The following is a 20621-nucleotide window of genomic DNA, read 5'->3' on the forward strand; positions in this document are numbered from 1 at the left end:
GGTGTACCCACGTGCTCTTAAATAATTAAATAATTCCTATTAGGAATTTCTTACTTACACACATATTATTTAATAAAGTTGTAAGCTATAAGCATATTGAAAGTAGCCTATATTGAAAATGGAAGATCCCCTCTTGTTTTTATTTGTGGGTAGTTCATTCTGTTTGTGAAGTAAGTGTATGCTATGCTATGAATTTAATAAAACATATTGTGTTTTCATTCATTGAATTATATTAACTTATTAATGTTGTTGTTTTATCAGCCTAACTTCTGAGTAAAAAAGCACTTTGGTATAGGCTACATTCGTTTTTTTTATTTGCTAAATGTACAGTAGGCTACTTGACAGAAAACAATAAAATAAAGCATTTTTTATTTTATTACCAATACCGCAGAAATAAAGTGTTGGTAGGCTATATAAAACAACACTGATAAAATAAAATAAAATACACAAAAAGGAAAAATGAATGAAATGAATGAAAAATGAAATGAAAACTTTAATGAATTAAACCATTAAATACACCAAAAGATTATGCACTGACATAAACTGTCTTTTTACTGTTGTTTGGTTGAGTAACATGAATAACTAATAGGCTAATAAACTACATTATATGATATCGAGATATTAATATGCTATAATACATTACAAATAGGTATTAGTAAGTAAAATAGTTACATGATGTTAGTGTAATTAAGGTATACAAGTTATTTTCTCTTTATTAAAGTAATATTTATTTATTTATTATTTCTGATGTTTACATTTGTGCTCCGGAAGTGTTCACCCACACGGACCGGAAGTGTACCCCTGGCCCAACGGAGCAGTAAGCGATGGCGGGGGACACCTCAACCGAGCTTCTTTTTCTTGACACTTTTAAACACCAGAGTGCAGAGGTAATTTTTGTCATGCCTTACCACCCTCTTGTATATTTACCTCATATCCGCCAGCATTGAACACTCATACTTTTCAGAGTCAGGAGTTTTAGAGATCAATGCTAAACTTCTAAGCTAACGATGATAGCATGGCTAACATTAGCAATATATCCTGGTTGTTGTGGTAACAATTCACAGCATGTATTGCACTCACGTTGCATACTTTCCTACATTCACAACTCATGTTGCGTTATAAGTTAAATAGATTTGTATGTACATAACCCTATAAAGTCACACAGTTACCCCCTTGCGCAGTTTGTTTGCTAGTTAGCAGAGTGGCTAATGCTACTGTTTAGCCTAAACATGGCCATCAGAAGTGTCTGTTGTGATCTGTCGTATTAGTGTTAACTAGTAGTGGCATTATCTCAATTTATCTCATTCTATTTTTATTTGCATTTTACATTCTATATTGTCTTTTTCTCATTTTCTTTGACTTTTAGCACTGTCATTCATGTTTGTTCATCTGTAAAGCCCCACTGACACAAACGTTTTTTTGTTTGACATTCTGCTACGTTAATAAACTTGGATTTTATTGTTTTATTTAAATGTTTGTTTTTATTAATTATGGTGTTCAATGCAATTCAGTTGACCAACATCGATGTGGTGCGGTTTCCTTGCGGGGTGTTGATCACAGAGGTGCGGGTGATTCCTCCGGGCATCAAAGCACACAGCAACTTACCTGACAGCAGAGCATTCGGGTAAGAGCACTATAACACTCAGTGACATACAGTAAGTGCCAGTGTATTAGGTCCACCTAGATCAGGGATCTGCAACCTTTTTGACTAAAAGAGACATTTTGCCTCCTTTTCCAACCATTTTTTTTGGAACCACAAAACATATTTGATAGCTTGATAACTTATAAAGTTGTATTTATTGTTATATCATAGACAAAAACTACAGTTTTTTGCATGTATTATTTATTACATTATATAAAACTGTTTACCTCTAATAAGAAACAAAGAACTCTTATAAGGAGAATTACAAAAAAATACACAGGTCTACTTTAAAATACATTTAACACAGCACTTGGGGAGTCCTCTGCACATTTGAAGGAAAATAAATACTATTAAAATTGACCCACTTTGAAATAAATAAAACATATAGCTGCACCCTAAAAAGAGTTAACTGATTGAATTATGACTGAATATCGTCAGCTGTCTTCCTCTTCCGTGTTTTTCCTCGATACGTAAAGGCTGCAGCACCTTTGACAACTTCTCTCTACATATCAAACATACCGGTAAGCCAGCATCGTTTGCTTGAAAGCATATAACTCTAACCACGCAGAATTAAATCCTGTGATCCTCCGATACTTTTCTTTGATTTATCCATAGTTCGCCGTCGCAGGATATGACGCATATTTTAGTTGACCTAATAAAAATCGTTTTGTTTTTTATTTATTTGTCAAAGTATCACCTCAAAATACAAGATACAAAAAATTTTCAACCGTGCAACAACATTTAAATAGTCCTACAAATACTTTTATTTTATTTCCTTCTTATTTTTGTCTAAGCTCAGGGAGCCAGAGCAGAGGGCTTCATTTCATTTCAAACCTTTATTTAATCAGATTGGTCCCTTGAGATCATAGATCTCTTTTTCAAGGGAGACCTGCTTAAAGAGCCGCATACGGCTCGAGAGCCGCGGGTTGCAGACCCCTGACCTACATCAATGTGATGCAGTATAATAACTAACCAACAATCACATTTTGTGTTTATAGTGTCCCGTGCATAGTATAATTTATGATAAAGAAGTTTTATGGAATTGCAATACATTTTAAATGTGTACTTGACAATCTGACGTCTGCTTCCATATTGTCAAAACGCCCACCCCTTTGTTGATGTATATCCATATAGCCCTGACTGCCACATAAATGTATGTGTTTCTGTGTTTCCAGGGAGACGTCACCTCATTCTTTCCAGTTGGATTTATTCTTCAATAATGTCACCAAACCCAACAATCACGTGTTCAACAGACTGGGCAGGTTAGAATGATGTTCTCTATCCCCTTTTGATACTCTATCCCCCCAAGCCTCTCTTCTATGTCAGTATTTCCTGATCAAACCTCCAAACTGCTTGAGATAGGAAGTCACCTGAAGAACCAGTCGTGGTAGCATCTGAGCCCTGTTCCCAGAGGCACGTGTATCTACACCCACCCAGATTCAGGCGTCTTTGTTCCTATGCTGGCAAACTGGTCTCTCCAGAAACTTAACCCCACCCACAGTGTCACAAACACTTAGAGGTGAAATAGATGACTAATTGATTGATAGAGTACAGCATATTTATCCCTTTCCCACAATAACAGAGGTATGCACAGTCAGTGGCAGCAGAGCATAAATTGTATTTAGAGGCGTGCATTGTGTAAGAGCCGTTGAAAACGACACACCCTAGGTATTATCTCCGCTTGGAATTGGGAATACATTCTTATTGAACCGGTCTGATTGCCATGTAAACCTCTTCAAAATGTCAAAACCAAAAATAAATAATCAGCAAAATGCTTTTGGATGAGAATCCTTCTTATAAGCCAATGAATGTGTTAATCATGATCTAGATGGTCCTGATCATTGTGATATAGCTGAAAATGAGTTTTTCATTGCATATAGCAATACAAAATTACACAAAATATGACCGTATAGATGTGTTGGATGGCATATACAAAGCTTCCTGCTCATACTTGAACAAAAAAACACAGGTAAGTTTTTTCTCAGATCTTTTACAGATGTTGCTGTGTTCGTGTGTGTTCCCCTAAAATTAGATTTAAAAAAAAATTGCGATATATTGCCATGCGTACAGTATCACAGTACATTGAATAGTTATTTATATATGATGACACACGTCGCCAGATTCTTGCCAACACAGCTAACAACTTCCAGTGTCTCGTAGTGACGTAAAACTGTCTGGTAGCTTGCAGGAAAAAAAGGTATTCTGCACTTAAGCCCCTGATTAGATAAAGGAACGGGGAGATACAGGTGATGAGGAAGTGTTTTTTAGACATAATTACACAACAATATTTTTCTGCTGTTTGGAAACAGGTTTATCCAGGACTTAACTGATTTCTAGACTTAATTGCAGTCGCATGCTATTTTTAAATTCCTAAGATTATGAACAAGCAAACACAAGTTCAAGGATTGTTCAGCATTGATATAAATATTCCCATAGTATAAGCCTATATGTTCCTGTAGTATAAGCCTATTTGACTTTTTTTATTGTTAATTGTTAACTCTATTCCACTTTTTAAGTATTTGTATTTTAATGTTGAGCACACTGCTCCTGTAACAAAAGCATTTCCCAAATTGGGATAGTTAAAGTATCTATCTATCTATCTATCTATCTATCTCTCTCTCTCTCTCTCTCTCTCTCTCTCTCTCTCTCTCTCTCTCTCTCTCTCTCTCTCTCTCTCTCTCTCTCTCTCTCTCTCTCTCTCTCTCTCTCTCTCTCTATCTATATATATATTCACTGATGTTTTATCTGCTCTGTTCTGCTTTCTGCCCTCAGTCTGGAATATGACGAGAACAAGTCCATCGTGTTCAGACCCAGTGGAAAGGTAAATGATTGACCTAAAACAAGATATGTATTTGTATTTCTCTGTTGAATTGTGAATAACCGAATGGGTTTGTGCACACAGGTGAACACAGACGGCTTAGTGCTGCGTGGCTGGTACACCACTCTGACTGTAGCAGTGTACGGGACAGCAGATCGCTCACATGGACCTGTTGCAGGCTCCCCCCCTCCTCCTCCACCTCCCCCCCCTCAACAGCAAAGCGGGCCCAAGCGGATCATCAAACAAGGTGGGCATAATTTAACCGAAAGTACCCAACGCTCTGGCCTCCACACCCCTGATACTAAACCAGCCAATAAACACAGTATCTCTTATTTTCCCAGATTAGCTTTTTATATTGTCAATTTATTGCTTTTTTTTAGAGTGGGAAAAAGATGAGCAGTACAATGGCAGCCCACCCAGACCTGCACCAAGGGGACCTCGTACTCCGCCTGGTCCTCCGCCCCCAGATGATGATGATGAAGAGCAGGTCCAAGTGACGGGTGAGAACTGCACTGTGCTATCAAATTATATCTGCCACTGTTTTTTTATAAAACTTGTCATTTCTAAAAAAAAAAAATGCAGACAAAACACACCATTTTGTAACTTGTAACTCCTCCAAAATAATCTTTTGACAAACAACCTTAATAACAAAGGTTTGACAACAATAAGATAGTGTAACATAGTACAGGTGTGATAAGATGTACTTCTTATTTAATAGTCAATTTTAATTATAAACATACAATAGATTTGTGCATGTGCCCTGTGGGTATGTTAGCTGAACCCTGTGGGTATGTTAGCTGAACCCTGTGGGTATGTTAGCTGAACCCTGTGGGTATGTTAGCTGAACCCTGTGGGTCTGTTAACTGAACCCTGTGGGTATGTTAACTGAACCGTGTGGGTATGTTAACTGAACAGTGTGGGTATGTTAACTGAACAGTGTGGGTATGTTAACTGAACCCTGTGGGTATGTTAGCTGAACCCTTCGGGTATGTTAGCTGAACCGTGTGGGTAGGGGTGGGCGATTTTGAAAAATATATTATTACGATATTTTTCAAGCAGTATCACGATAGACGATATATATCACGATATTTTTTCATGTCGGTTATTATGGTTATTTTTCAAGTTACTTAACATTACAACCACCTACAAGGTAACAGAAACTAAAACAAAAAGGAGTAACAGACCAAGATAGCATTTCAAGCTTTTTCTTTTTTTTTATCACGATAGATACGATATCTCTGAAAAAGCATATCGTGGAGACCTAATATCGTCACGACGATATATATCGTCATATCGCCCACCCCTACCTGTGGGTATGTTAGCTGAACCCTGTGGGTATGTTAGCTGAACCGCGTGGGTATGTTAGCTGAACCCTGTGGGTATGTTAGCTGAACCCTGTGGGTATGTTAGCTGAACCCTTTGGGTATGTTAACTGAACCCTGTGGGTATGTTAGCTGAACCCTGTGGGTATGTTAACTGAACCCTGTGGGTATGTTAGCTGAACCCTGTGGGTATGTTAGCTGAACCCTGTGGGTATGTTAGCTGAACCCTGTGGGTATGTTAACTGAACCCTGTGGGTATGTTAGCTGAACCCTGTGGGTATGTTAGCTGAACCCTGTGGGTATGTTAGCTGAACCCTGTGGGTATGTTAGCTGAACCGTGTGGGTATGTTAGCTGAACCCTGTGGGTATGTTAGCTGAACCCTGTGGGTATGTTAGCTGAACCCTGTGGGTATGTTAACTGAACCCTGTGTCCTCTTCTGACATTTACAGTGGGCCCGGTCAAAGTGGAGCCAATAGAGGGCCGAGAAGACTACCTGGAGGCCGTGTCACCTGAGAGATCGCTGCCTGCTGACGAAGCATACTCAGATGCTGAACAAGAGGAAGAGGGCGATGAGGAGGAGCCAGAGGAGGAAGAAGACGCACGGACTGAGGGGAGTGTCCCGGAAGAGGAGGAAGAAGAAGAGGAAGATGAGGGTGAGGACGAGGAGATGGAGGAAGGTAGGGGAGTTGTTTTGTGAGAGTAGGATAGTCTGCAATCCCAAATGGATGCAAACTCCCCGGGGGACGGGTCCATTTGGGATGAGTGAGAGTTAGAGAGTGTGTTTTCTCTGGCATGCTGCCTCCATCGTCATCTGTCTGGTGCTCCAAACTCTGAGCTAGCTCACCTCGGGGCTGCTCTGCAGGCTTATGACAGGTATCATAAGCTGTCATGTGGAGGTCTACCTCTCACATCCTCACAGCCATGGCTGATGCGTGTGCTGTGTCTCATCCTGCATGTCAAACTAACCCAGCATGAGTGGAGTGATGAAGGTTTGTGTGTGAATTAGCTAGGGAATATGTAGTAGTCGCTTGCCTCCTCATTTTTTTCATTTTTGACACATGTTTTATGATGGAACTTTGTAATATATATTGTCAAATTTCCCCTTTCTTCTGTCTCTTAGGTGATGACGGCTATGAGCAGATTTCCAGTGATGAGGATGATTTGGATAATGGCAGTTTCAAGCTGCCCACGTTTGACATGGAATACACTCCTGAGGACCTGGCCTCTGTCCCACCTGTCCAGTTTGACCCATATGAGCGAGAACTTAGACCCCTGATCTACTTCACCCCTCCATACAAGACTCGCTTTGATACCCAGTTTGAGAAAGCCATTGTGGAAGAGCCCATGGACTCTGTTGGTACAGAAGGACCAGCAGTGGATAATGAGGCAGACGCTGTTGCCCAGCTCAAAGAGCTGCTGACCAGTTTTGGAGAGGACAGGGATGCCCGCTGGGTCCCTGCTCTAGAAGAGGCCCCTGCCCTACTGGCCAAAGGCCTCGCTCATTTCATCAAACAAGGAGAGGGCGAGCTGGAGGAACCTGTTGGAGTTTTAGCACAATGGGCGCTCCAAGCTCTGAATATGGAGATTGCTCTGAAACAACCCATTGCTCTTAATCTCAGACAATTGAAAGCTGGTGCCAAGCTACTATCACAGCTTGCCGAGTGCCCACAGGGCCTCTCGGTGCTGCTGCGTGAAGGGGCTCTCGGTGTGCTGCTGGAGCTCATCCAAGCGGACCATGTCTCCTCTACACTGAAGCTGAGCATCCTGAGAGCTCTGGGGGCTCTGACCAGTATTCCCGCTGGAGCAGAGGCTTTCCTACATGCAGGAGAGTCGGAGAAGAGTGGCTATCAGGTAAGCATCACTAAGTGTACAAACTTGAAAATAGTATATTGTCGATTTTTTTTATTAGATGCATAAGAAACAAGAATTAGATTAAATGACTTGATCTTCCCTGATGTGCTTAAACAGATGAATACAAATCCCAAATAGAACCAAGCCTTACATTTGATCCAAGTGTGAGCTGGCCTTTAAATACAGCATGTAATGAACCATAGGCGGTGAATATGAATCTCCCCTGGGCAGGTGGTAGCTTATTAGGCTGCCTGTGTGTGGATGTTTGTGTGAATGGATGAATCGTATGTGTCAAAGTTCTTTGAGATGCTGCCCATTACCATTTACCTTGAGTTACTCTCAGACTCAGTCAGGCCAATATTCTTTGTTATATCTACTTGTGTTTCATTGAACCACTCACTGCCTTGGCTGTAATGTAAGTAAATCATGTTACATTTTTGCCTCACTCATACCTCACACTTTGCTGTATGTCCTTTTCACAGCGTTTAGTCCACATGTTCCTGCGTGAAGAAACAGTGAGAGTCATTACTGCTGGCAACGCGATTTTACAGAAGAGCCACATGTATGAGGTGCTGGTCGACCTGCAGCGGGCAGCAGCAACATTGAGTGAACCACAGCAGGTACACACACACACACACACACACACACACACACACACACACACACACACACACACACACACACACACACACACACACACACACACACACACACACACACACACACACACACACACACACACACACACACACACACACACACACACACACACACACACACACACACACACACACACACACACACACACACGTACGTATTCTCACACACACACGTATTCTCACACACACGTACGTATTCTCACACACACACGTATTCTCACACACACACGTATTCTCACACACACGTATTCTCACACACACGTATTCTCACACACACATGTTACTAACTTAGTACATGTTTTATGATAATCATGGCTAACTATCATAGGAGGAGATGGAGGACTCTGAGATCCCCATGGAAGAGGAGCCGTCCCTGAACTCGTCCCCTGTGAGCGAGGCTGAGCTGGATCGGCTGGCAGGGGTTTTGGAAGAGTTACATCACCTGCTAGAGACGGCCCCTTACTGCATGGTGCAGCCGCCTGTCAAAGCCTTCCCCACCAGTGCTAGAATAACAGGGCCACAGGAGAGGGACGATCCATATCCGACACTGTACAGGTAAACATACAAACACATATGACCTCAAACCTCGCACAGTGCAGACACTTCAATCCAATTTCAATATTTGATGAAATTGGATTGAAGTGTCTGTAACATTCTTTTATAGTTCCATACACACCTACTGTCTACAAGGCATACATATAATCCACTTTTTTGCCACAAATAAGAATTATAAACGGAACTAATTACCATAGACCAACACGCATGTGAATTATAAACGTATGTTTGTGTATAGATTTGGTGGAACAAATAGAACAGCACTTCTAGTCTAAAAAGTACAAAGATAAGAAGCTTCCAGACTGCATTCAGAAGTTGTTCCAAATTAAAGAGAGATAGTATGAAAGAGGAACAAAGATTAACAAATGTGTTTAAAAGAAAGACAAGTTACGTTTACAATACACTTAAATACAAAAAATAGGTATTTAAAAAATATATCTTATGAACGCTGTATGTATTTATTTCAATTAGCCAAAACCCATATACACACTAGAGGTCATACGTTTTGGAAAAAATATAAAACACATGCATTTGATTTAGTTTCTTGACATTTCACTCAATACATTTAATGCGTATTGTATTGTACAAAAAGATAAATGTAAAAATATTAGGTTTAATAAACGATTATGGTCTGTGTCAGGGAATAATTCTGTATACATGTGTACCCTTTGCCCTCTGACGCAGATGCCCAGCCTTGGGCAGCATGCTATCTCCCTTAAGGAGGGGCTGCCCTAGCATTTTGTTGTTGTTACCAGTTTGTGACCGGGCAACTCTTGTTCAGAGATAGTTATTGTTGTGGGACACCTGGAAAACATCCTTCTCGGGGTGTAGATGACCCCGAGCCATAAGTGACAACAAATGTGATTCAGTGTCTGTTTGGTCTATTTATTGAAGAATGTTGATTATTACACTCCGAACTAGTTAAAACCTGGAGCTACAGGACGGTCCTTCAGAATTGGTTTGGCTTCTCAACCGTGTGGTCAGACCGTGGCCCGTGACATGTCTTTTGAATTCTCTGGCCGAAGCTCCAAATAAACCGTCAGTGTTTGCCATCAAAGCTCCAGCTCTCATCGTGTCTCTCTGAGTCCTGACTCTAATTGCTTCAGAAGTTTCCCCCACAGTCTGCATAAACTTGTATTGTTTTGTCACAGATTCGAACATAAGACTGAAAACGTCTGAAAATAAACTAAAATTGAATGGAGCTGGGACTCCTTGATTGGGTTTGTATTAATGCACCTTCTCATCCCTCAGGTATATGCATGCGTGCCACTTCCTGGAGAGCACGGTGGCCGTGTTGTCAGCGGCTGCAGCGGCCGGTCACCTCGGGGTCACCCAGGCTGTCCGGGAGATCCTCCGCTTCCTGTCGCTCACACAGTCAGGACTGCTCTTCCTTCTCGCTCAGCCCACTCCCACCAACCTGCTGCTGCGTCTCCTGGCGTCAATGGTAGAAGCAGAGTGCGAGGACACCACCTTTACAGGGGGAGAGGGAGGGGTCACGGGGCCAGGGTTTGGGGAGGAGGGCTTTGGCGTGTGGCTGATGCAGGCTCTGCACGCTCTGCAGAGTGTGTCCGAGCTCATGAGCCATGTGGCTGCAGGAGGTGAGGGGGGGGTTGGGCTAGAGGAAGGGGACAACCCGGAGGTCCTGGGCATGCTTCATGCCCTCTACCTGATGACCTTCACTCAGACCGGCCGCAGTGCAGTGGCCCACGTCTTCAGCCTGGAGAACAACCTGTCGTGTCTGGTGACCCTGCTCCAGCACCACAGCAAGGACGGACAGGGGTACAGCTGTCTCCTACTCATGTCCTTTTCTTTATGCAGTGGTTTTATTTAAATGTATGACTTCTGAGTATGTTTTGACTTATTTTGTAATCTTTTCTTGTAGTGAGGCCAAAGCTCGCAAAGCAGTGACCTATAACTACGCCTGTATGCTGGTGCTCCTCGTGGTGCAGACCTCCAACGACCTGAGGACGATGGAACAATATGCCGCTCCACTGGTCGCTATAGCCAAGGCTGACGACACCAATGCCAAGTTACAGGGTACATTTATTATTTAATATGATGACAATAAATGCATTATCGGTTCTTCTAACGTCTTGAAATCTGGTGCCAAAGTACGTTACATTAAACTTTAATTTTTAAGATCACTTGAACTATGAAGTCAAGAATTTTTTAAAATAGGACTTCGCTATCATTGTTTTTTTATTAAATGTGTGTATTTATTCACAAAGCATATGTGTGAATTTCTTTAATATTCAACTTGTCATGACCTCACAGATGGCATATTTAAATGTAACTTTTTGTATTTTTTGAGATACAGTAATGTTCTAACCATTTATTATATTTGTTCTTTGGGAACATGAGACATGAAAACTTGTTAATCACAGCAAATTCAAAATGTCAGTTCCTGGAACAAATCGGTTAAACTATCATACCATAAGTGTCCATTTTTTTTAAATCTAAATCTTCAGTTTTTTTAATTGTTTATGTTTTGTTCTTCCTTTGTACTTCAGAGCTTGGCAAATGGCTGGAGCCTCTGGATAAAATACGCTTTGAGATCGGCAGCATTCCCGTCCTCATAGATTACATCAAACAGGTACAGCTCTCTCCTATACATGACGTAGTGCTGAAGTAAGGCAGCATTTCCCCCGCACCACCAACAGACAGTCATAATCATTTCTGAGTCTTTTTAAGTCAGCAAGTGATAAATGTCTTCAGTTGGCAGATTTTTGGCTGCTGCCAATGACTTTATTATGACATATAACTCGGGTTATGTATTCACTCTTTCAGTAAAGTAATCACTCTCTTATACTTACATAAACTGCAAGGAGTCTTAGATTACAGTTTCATCATTTTTATTTAATGCAGAGTTATAGAGCTTATTTCATCAGGAAAAACCGTACATTGATCTCACCACTTATAAGCAAGCTGCTGAAGAAGTGGCTCATTCAAGCTATAGAAACAACTTAAGCTGTTAACAAAGCAACAAGTCACACACTATAAATCATGTTTATATAGTATCCCCTTGACATGCAGAGCTTCCCCAACAAGCCTGAACGGCTCAAAAAGGTACCGGCCATTAGCCTGGTAGAGTCAAGGTTGTATGCAAATAACGGTGCTATATGTCATTTTTTACTTGTGTCTTCTCTTGACTGCAGAATGTGGAACATGTGTTGACTGCTGAGGGAACTGGCATGGTGTCTGCTCTCAGGGTCCTGTGTCACATCGCCTGCCCCCCGCCTGCTGTAGAGGGTAAAGACAGACAACACTGTTTAGGATGTAATAATAAGTACCGTAATTTTCGGACTATAAGCCGCGCCTTTTTTCCCCATTTTTCGAAGCTGCGGCTTATATAACGGTGCGGCTAATCTATGGATTTTTACAGCTAACGGCCACTAGGGGACCTCCTAAATCTATGGATTTTACAGGTTTACAGTCCACCACCTTTAACTCTATGGGCTCTATGGCCGCGCCCCCCACCTTTAAGCGGCGGGCTCCAGCAGGAAAAGCTGGAGGCCGGAAAAGAGTGAGACAGGTAGCGCGTAAAAGTGGAACCGAGAGTGGTACGAGAGACAGAACGAGAGCAAGACAGACAGACATTACGAGAGCGAGACAGTTTGTCCCCGTACCACTGGTTGAAAACCGCTGCTGTAGATCACTGCCGGTACGTGCGCTGGGAGCGCACCGTTTAAGTTTGAAAGTTGAAAAGTTTGTGTGTCTGAAACGCTATGTGATACAGTACAGTTTACACAGCACAGTACACGTTCTGCAGCTACTATTGCACTAAATGGTAACACTTGAATACGTTATGCAAATATGCAATTTGTTTTTTGAAATGTTAATAAATGGGAGCTTCCTCAAACAGCCATCTCTTTCCCGACAATCCCCTCTGTGCACGAACCCTTACATATGGTAATTAAACATTAAAACACCTGCGGCTTATAGTCCAGTGCGGCTTATATATGTACACATCATTCAATTTAGCTGCTGCGGCTTATATTCAGGTGCGCCTTATAGTCCGAAAATTACGGTATATATTCCAATAACATCATTTCCCAATTTTTGGATGAATAAAGTATATATCTATATGTATGCAAATACAAAAGTAATGTAATCAACCGAGGTAAAGAAACATGATTTCAGAGCCCAGAGATCTTCTCTGCTTTTGCTTTTACAAGCCTGTTCCTCTGCGATTATCCCCACCCATAGATTAGTGCAGGGTTTTCCAACACGTCGATCTCGCGGGCAGCTTTTCAGTAGCTCACCGCTCGATTATAGCGTAGTAACGTTGCTTCTTCATTTTTCGGCCACTGCTGAACAATAACGTTTTTTTGTGTTTGAATGTTTTCTGTGACACGAATATCAAATTGGTCGGTGACGCAGTGATCAAGGAACAGATGTGACAGCGGCACAGCGACACCACACACGGAGCAGTCTGCTTTCTCCACCAACACCAGTCCAGAACCAACAGCAGAATGACCGCTCTGAATCAGTCCGTGTCGCTGCGGCACAGAGACACACAGGGATTTGTGTTTTTTTGAAAAACACTCGTTATCATCACGTCAGGTTTTTGGTGGATTTAATCAAGTCTTGGATTGCAGAGTATGAATGTCCTCTTGCTATTTTCAGTTGATAAATACCAGAAGACCGTTGCTAGAAGCTGCAGCTAGACTGCAGAAGTATTAGTTTTTTTGTTTTTGAGGATGGAAAAATGTCAAACACAGATATAGGGAGGCTAGACCTATACAATGGATTTATTATGGACAAAGAAAAAGATGGCTGAACTGTTCAGTGTCAATCCTGTGGAGATGGAGGTGGAGGTTATACATCTCCAAAATCATGTTCAGCTTAAGTCTCAGCAAAACTCAGAACATTTCTGGAGCCTTGTAGACCCAGAAAACTATAAAACGTTCACCAAGCAGCACTGAACATGTCTGCTTTATTTGGTTCTACTTTGTGAAGCAGCTTTTTCTGACATCAATGTCATGAAATATAAATACAGAAGAAGACTGACTGATGACCATTTAAATGACTCTATTAAAGTGAACCTAAGTGGGTACACTCCAGCTTACACCTCTCTGGGGGACTCCATGCAGCGCCAGTCATCTCACTGACTGTGAAAAAGATTGAATGCACTTATTTTACACATGTACCATAAGATGCTTGTACGGTGGTGATTAAGGACATTTATGTGCATTTTCAGTGATGCACTAACTATGTGGGCCATAATAATATGTGAGAAATTGTCATTTTCTTGGACCTTGATGTGAAGTTAAGATTTTTGACAACCTTTAGGTATTGCAATTTCACTTGTGTACAAAAGTAGCTTAATTCGACTGATGAGTGCTATGTGAATAAATGTAAGCGATGCGATGCAAGTAGCTCTTGGCCACTTTCATTTTTTCAAAGTAGCTCTCAGATGAAGAAAGGTTGGAGACCCCTGGGTTAGTGTAATAGTGAGAGAGCATTGGCTGTAATGTATACTAATAGCTACTGGTGGTCAAACACTCTACAGGGTATTATTTCTAAGCTGTAACGCTGGTTACTGTGTTCATGATCGTTGATTGTATCTTCTTTCCACAGGTCAGCAGAGGGATCTGAAGTGGAATCTTGCAGGGGTCCAGCTGTTCTCCGGCGAGGGACTGGACACGTGCGTGCGTGTCCTTCAGAAGCTGTGCAGCCTGTTGCTGCAGCCGTGGCGTGTGCACGGACACATGGGCCCCACACCGCAGCGCTGCATGATCATCAGTATCTGCATCAGCACACTGAGACTCCTGCGCACCATGCTGACGGAGCTCCTGCGTGGGGGAGCGTTCCAATTCAGGGACACTCGCGTGGCCAGTGTGTTGGTGTCGCTCCACATGATCGTCTGCTCCATCCCCGCATCCGGACGTCTAGACGGAGAGGAAACTCGAGTGCAGGCGCTCATCGTGGACGTACTGCTCACCTTCACACAGGGTGTTAATGAAGAGGTGTGAATGAGCAACAGTATTAGCACTTCTTTTGAAGTAAATATTGGACTAAAAGTGTCATAAATGGTAATTAATCTAAATCTTTATGTGTTTTGTGCAGGTGACTCACACAGAAGAGACTCTGGCCAGTAACACTTGGTCTCTGATGCTGAAAGAGGTTTTGGGCTCGCTGCTGAAGGCTCCTGAAGGGCTCTTCTCTGGTTTGACGTTGCTGTCTGAGCTCCTGCCTCTTCCACTGCCAATGCAGAGCACTCAGGTTACCCAATATATCATACTCGTCCCCTATCTGACCTGAAACAAATATGCACTGATTCCCAAGGCCTGAGCATGGTGACTAGGCTAAAGGGTTGTAGTATCTGCCAAACACAATTACACAGCAGCAGCAGATGATGTTCTCTACTCTTTAAAGTCTGCACCAGACAGTTGGTTGGTTCATGGACTCACAGACATGTTCCACTGAATATACGGAAACACTGGATTGGATATTTAGCATTAGAATATATATCTACACGCAAACCTTAATATTCTTTTGGTTCCACAGGTGATATCAGTCCAAGATGTAGCGGTAGCCTTGAACACGAGGAAGCTGTGGAGCATGCACATACGGGCGCAGTGGAAAGTGTTCTCTGAGGCTCTGAGGTGTGCGTGCGCCACCAGCTGCCCCCCCCTCCTGGCCATGCTGAGGAGGATGTGCGTTCAGCTGGCTGACCTCTCTTCACCCACGGCAACACTCATCATGAAGAGCCTGCTGGAGCTGCTGCTGGAGGAGCTGCAGCCGTAAGTGAAAACACACTCAATGGAGAATTTAGGAAATGACTATGCAGCTTTACAGGCCACTAAACCTGCACAAGACAACCTGTCATTTTGAAAGGTTGAAGTGCACACCGACTGCACTCCCAATCACATATAATCTCACTACTCCTGTGCCCTGTATACGTTTCAATTAGGCAACATGCATACATTTGGCTCCTTTCTGTGTCATTTCATAGCAAAAACAGTTTTTAAGCTGTGTTTTTCTGTGGTGTTATTGACCCAAAAGCAACTTTATGAAAGGGTTGGTTCTGCAATCGCATTAGTATCTTATCTTTTGTGAATTTGAGCTTGAAACGGAACAGATAGCTGTTTTGTTTTTTTGTTGCAATTCTTGCCGCTGTAAGCTGCTGCATCCATTCTTAGTGAATTTCATTTGTGTGAGTTTAAAATGAGAATTGTATTTGAATTGTCTGCAATGTGCTCACTGCAGTGCTGAGGGGAAGATAGTGTGCTGGGGCCAAGTCCTGCGGCTGCTCTCTCTGATGGACGCCCTGGTGTCACAGAAAGCGTGTAAGAGCGCAGCGCTGCACCTGCTGTCCGGCTCTGTGTCCGGAGACGAGCAACTGGCCGATCTGTTCCCCCCCATGCTGGCTCTGCTGGTTCCTCCAGCGGACCGCTCCTTACCCAAGCAGCAATGCAGCGAACTAGTGGGAACAATATTACAGTCACTGTGTGACCAGGTAAGCAGGGTGCCGGGCTCGCACACACCTTAAACGTTTGGATATGCTTTTAACTGTTATGTTTTCAATGTTAGGATTATGGTTATATTTGAAGATGCCATGTGTAAAATGCTTGGATTTTCTTCTACACAGTCACTCATGTAAACCAACAATCTTTTAAAAAGTAGAAATGAAACAAATTCCAACGTCATATTTGTCTGTTGCCTCACACCACACACAAAGAGGACGGAGGAAAGTAGTTAACTAATAATGATCAAACATACAATTAAAGTTAAAATAATCAAAGTATAAATGAACACCGACTGTTGTGGTGTAAAGGCAACCCATAAATCAATATTATTTGCAAGTGCATCTATGGTTACAAGTCAGCGGCCTTTAGAGTGCTTGGTTATAACATAATGTGATAAAGTCTTGACAGAGAAAAGGACAAAGCTAAATTTCTGAATTCCCTTCCCCAGGACATTTCTCTGGTGGTGTCTCCTCCTGGTGAAAGCTGCATGTCGGAGGCTGAGCAGCTGGCCAACTCCCTTCCAGGGCGAGAGATGATCTCATCGGTGTGTAACGGCTTGTTGGAGGTTCTGGGGAACGCAGAGAGCAGCGTCCCACTCCTCCTCACCTGTATCAGGACTCTGGCATTCCTCAACGAGCACGACTACGGACTATACCACTTCAAAGTGTAAATGACAGTCCCCTGATCGTTTCTTGCCATCACCACCACTGTCTCCCTTTTTCTAAACCCTTTTTCTTTCTCTCTGGTAGATAACTTTATTTCTCTTTATCTTTGTGTCAGAGCTCTAAAGAAACATGGCGCTGGTCTTTGCTCGCTGTTGAAGAGATTGGTGTTGGCCTTCAGCAAGGACTCGGCAGATCTGCTCTCAGCTCTGCTCGACTTCCTCAGACAGATCCTCAACACAGAAACAATGGTCAGTAACCTGAATAATGTTTTAATGGCAGTCACAAAACAAGACAGGGCATTGTACCAAGACATGTCCACCTGTAGAAATTATAAAATATATTTGGAATTCCTTAAGAATTAAAAATCAAACGTCAAAGTTAGATTTTTTTTTAAAGCATTTTGGAGGTGTGTACTAATAATGAACCGTGCAAGACTTAATATGTCTTGTAGAGTATAATATGTCATCGTTGTATTTTATTATTGTATCTGTCTGTGTTGTCCTGCAGTGTGTGGACGAGACACACGGGACGGGGGAGGAGTCAGCCTTCACTCCTCAGCGGCTGCTGTCGGGCTCCGAGATGAAAGCTCTGCTGCAGTGGGAGGGGGCCGAGTCCCACCCACTCCCTACTTTAGAGAAAAGGATTACGGTACGAATCAAACACAAGTGTAACGCTTTTTGCAAAGTAAGTGATGATGGCAGTTAACTGACTCTGTAACTCATGTCTGTAGAAACTATGTAAGGAGGACGATTCCCTGGAGACGATGTTGGAGACTGTGGTCGTTCTGAGGCAGACGCTGGAGATGGCCACTGACTCTCCACCTGCCGTCGACACTGAGCCCACTCTGCCAGCACCCGAGACCCTCGGGGCTCAGTTTAATCACAGGTACAAAATGACATATTTTTTCTCTCTATCCTTTTTCTCTCCCTTTTTCCAAATGCAGTCATCGATCACAGGGAGGCCCTTACCCTACCAGCCAGGGAAATGTCACTTTTAAACAAACCTGTGTACACCCTTCTTTGAAACTACACCTGCACTTATTACAGTACGGATGTGATAATAAATATGCCTGCCTGTCTCTGTCTCTTTGTTTTCTGTAGGACAGTGTTCATTCTGTCCGAAGCTCTGGATGAGCAGCTGAAGACCCTCTGGTTCTCTCCGTTCCAGACTGACGACATCGAAGCAGACCTTGATTTGGTAAGTGTGTATGCACTTTCAATACATTATGGCAAAATTGTAAATCCCACTGCAACTCACTATTGTTTGCGTTACAGATTGATCTGCCAATGAATGTCAAATCTAATTAATATAAAATGTCAGTAAATATAGAGACATGTATATCCCAAAATCCAAGGGAATGCCTTTTAAATGTTTTCTCTCACCAAAATTCCAAGATATTGAGTTTAATGACATAAAAGAGAGAAACACATGAAATCTCATTAATTAGATTAGTTTACTAAAATCTACTATAAGGATGAATTGATTATTAAAATGGAAAGTAATTGTTTTTCTGTTGACTCATGGATTAGTCATATTGTGGCAGCTCATATACAGATTTGTTATTGTAAAATGTGCTAATCTCCATGCAGTATTTATGTTCGGTGGTTTACTCAAATGTTTTTTGGTTTTTCAAATGTTTTTGTAAAGTGCCTTTCTTTCCTTTCTTCACTGCCAAGTTCTTTTTAATTATGCTTTCATGCTTCCTTTTTTTCGGATCTTCACTTACACACATGAATCTTGGAAACGTAAAATTAAAAACTGAATTACACATGACGCTGATGCTGCAAGGTTATGAAGCACTGTGTCTGTCTATAATTGCCTTTGTGTCTGTGTTGCAGGTGAAGGTGGATCTGGTGGGTCTGGCTCAGGAGTGTTGTCCAGAACTGGACCTGAAGGCCGAGCTGGAGCGCTCCTTCCTGTCGGAGCCCTCCTCCCCGGGTCACTCTAAGGCTCCCAAAGGCTTCCGACTTGGCAAACACAAGCATGAGACGTTTATTACAAGGTATAGGTCCAGTGTTTGGGTCTATTTCTTTCCATATGTGTTCTGTATATTGTGCAAAAAACGTACGTCTTTATTTATTGTGTTTGTCTCTTCAGCGGTAAGTCGGACTACATCGAGCCGGCAAAGCGAGCGCACATCATGGCAGCTCCTCGTGGCCGTGGAGGTCGAGGAGGGTTCGGACAGAATCTCAACCGACCGCACGATATCTTCCGCCAGCGCAAACAGAACACCTCCCGTCCTCCCAGTATGCACGTCGATGACTTTGTGGCGGCAGAGTTTAAAGACACTGGGACTCCTCTAGGACTTTTGCCTCCTAAACGGCCCCCCAAGAGCTCCCCAAAACCCCCAACCAGAGGACTGTTCACTGGCAACAGAGGCAGGGGCACCTTCCACAGCCAGACTCGCTTCTTCACTCCACCACAGCCCAAAGGGGTTCTGCTGTCCGGTACGTACACACAGACACTCGCTGGTTATAGAAAGATTTCTTAGTTGTTGGTATTATAACTTGTGCGACCACACAACACATGGAGGTTTTGTTCCAGCTTCTTAAATGAGAAGGCTTCCTTATTTTCTTTGTCATATATCATTGTGAACTAAATATTACATTATACGTCGCATTCGGCTTCGAGATGTTTGGATTACCAATTGCCCGCCTAAACATTGATCAATTAATAGAATAATTGTCACAGAATACTATGAGTAATAATACAAATACGTATCCCTATTGTGTAGGTCATATTATTTGTATTCCAGACCGTAAAGTTCATTAAATTTCTTCCTTGTTGGAGCATACTGCAGGAAAGATCTACTGATTGGCCACTAGAGGAAGCTAAATCTTCTATTTTGGTCCTGTAGGTAACTACACTCGCAGAGAAGGGGGCCGTGGTTCATCGTGGAGTGGCCAAATTCCAGGAGTCACCCACAGAGGAACCTACAGTGAACCCCGTGGGGGGCAGAGCAACTTCACACGGGGGCCCATGCCCTCCAGACAACCCCCAGCAAGTAAGAAACCTAAACCCCCAAACCAGTACACACACACACACTTGATTTGCACGTTGGACCTTTAAACACTGAACTAATAATGCAGTGTTTTTGTCTCCAGGTGCGTATCGGCTGGCTCCACGGGACCGAGCCCAGCGGGGGAGGGGGGGCGCCGGGCTGTCGTGGCTGAGCGGAGGAGGAGGAGGAGGAGGCGGAGGCGGCGGCGCTGGAGGAGGCGGTGGGGGAGGCGGAGGAGGAGGAGGAGGAGGAGGAGGAGGAGGAAGAGGATCTCAGGGGAGTAAATTCAGTGGAGGGGGGGGTAGCGGAGGTGGGAGGGGAAGACATGTCCGTTCCTTCACCAGGTAAATCCACCTGGGCAATGACTGCAGCCTTTCATGGCAACAAATGGACCAATCAGGATATTATATATACTGTCTCCATGGAAACGTGGTGGGATGATGTTGTCACAATGACGTACCGAGTTTGTGTTGATGTTTTATGTTTTGTTATGAGTTGTATTTGGAGAATAAAGGTCAGAGCAACTGAGCGTACGCTTTGTTTTTTTAACACAAAATGAAATAATGATTTTAAGGTTAACTGTTTAAAGTTAACACGCTTTTATCATTGCACTTATTAGCCTTATCGTGCTTTAA

General features: G+C 42.8%; 1 protein-coding gene across 3 annotated transcripts; it reads left to right on the top strand.

Annotated features, from left to right (window-relative positions):
* The first annotated feature begins 771 nt into the window (after window positions 1-771).
* virma (vir like m6A methyltransferase associated) lies at window positions 772-20515 on the top strand. Of its 3 annotated transcripts, none has more exons than XM_079692932.1 (27): window positions 772-887; window positions 1512-1624; window positions 2818-2904; window positions 4415-4463; window positions 4545-4707; window positions 4841-4960; window positions 6233-6460; window positions 6904-7634; window positions 8117-8254; window positions 8622-8848; window positions 10100-10627; window positions 10731-10885; window positions 11359-11441; window positions 12004-12097; window positions 14429-14817; window positions 14918-15073; window positions 15359-15594; window positions 16061-16310; window positions 16769-16986; window positions 17101-17233; window positions 17493-17633; window positions 17716-17870; window positions 18086-18182; window positions 18824-18987; window positions 19083-19432; window positions 19843-19989; window positions 20075-20515. In XM_079692932.1, exons 1-27 carry the CDS (start codon window positions 825-827, stop codon window positions 20332-20334), a joined length of 5475 nt encoding a protein of 1824 aa, XP_079549058.1. In that variant the 5' UTR covers window positions 772-824; the 3' UTR covers window positions 20335-20515. The 3 variants fall into 3 exon arrangements, with proteins under 3 accessions (XP_079549058.1, XP_079549059.1, XP_079549060.1); XM_079692933.1 differs by having other exon boundaries at window positions 20090-20515; XM_079692934.1 differs by having other exon boundaries at window positions 6233-6436; window positions 20090-20515.
* The last annotated feature ends 106 nt before the right edge of the window (window positions 20516-20621 follow it).

This window comes from Notothenia rossii (genome assembly GCF_949606895.1).
Source record: "Notothenia rossii genome assembly, chromosome: 7".
In the NCBI taxonomy this organism is placed as follows: Eukaryota; Metazoa; Chordata; class Actinopteri; order Perciformes; family Nototheniidae; genus Notothenia; species Notothenia rossii.

Excerpts from the sequence above, each read along its gene's own strand:
- virma (XM_079692932.1), top strand. The coding sequence starts at position 825 with ATGGCGGGGGACACCTCAACCGAGCTTCTTTTTCTTGACACTTTTAAA. Across the intron at positions 16,987-17,100 it reads GGACTATACCACTTCAAAGT|AGCTCTAAAGAAACATGGCG; the intron begins GTAAATGACAGT and ends TCTTTGTGTCAG. Across the intron at positions 19,990-20,074 it reads CTCCAGACAACCCCCAGCAA|TGTTTTTGTCTCCAGGTGCG; the intron begins GTAAGAAACCTA and ends CTAATAATGCAG.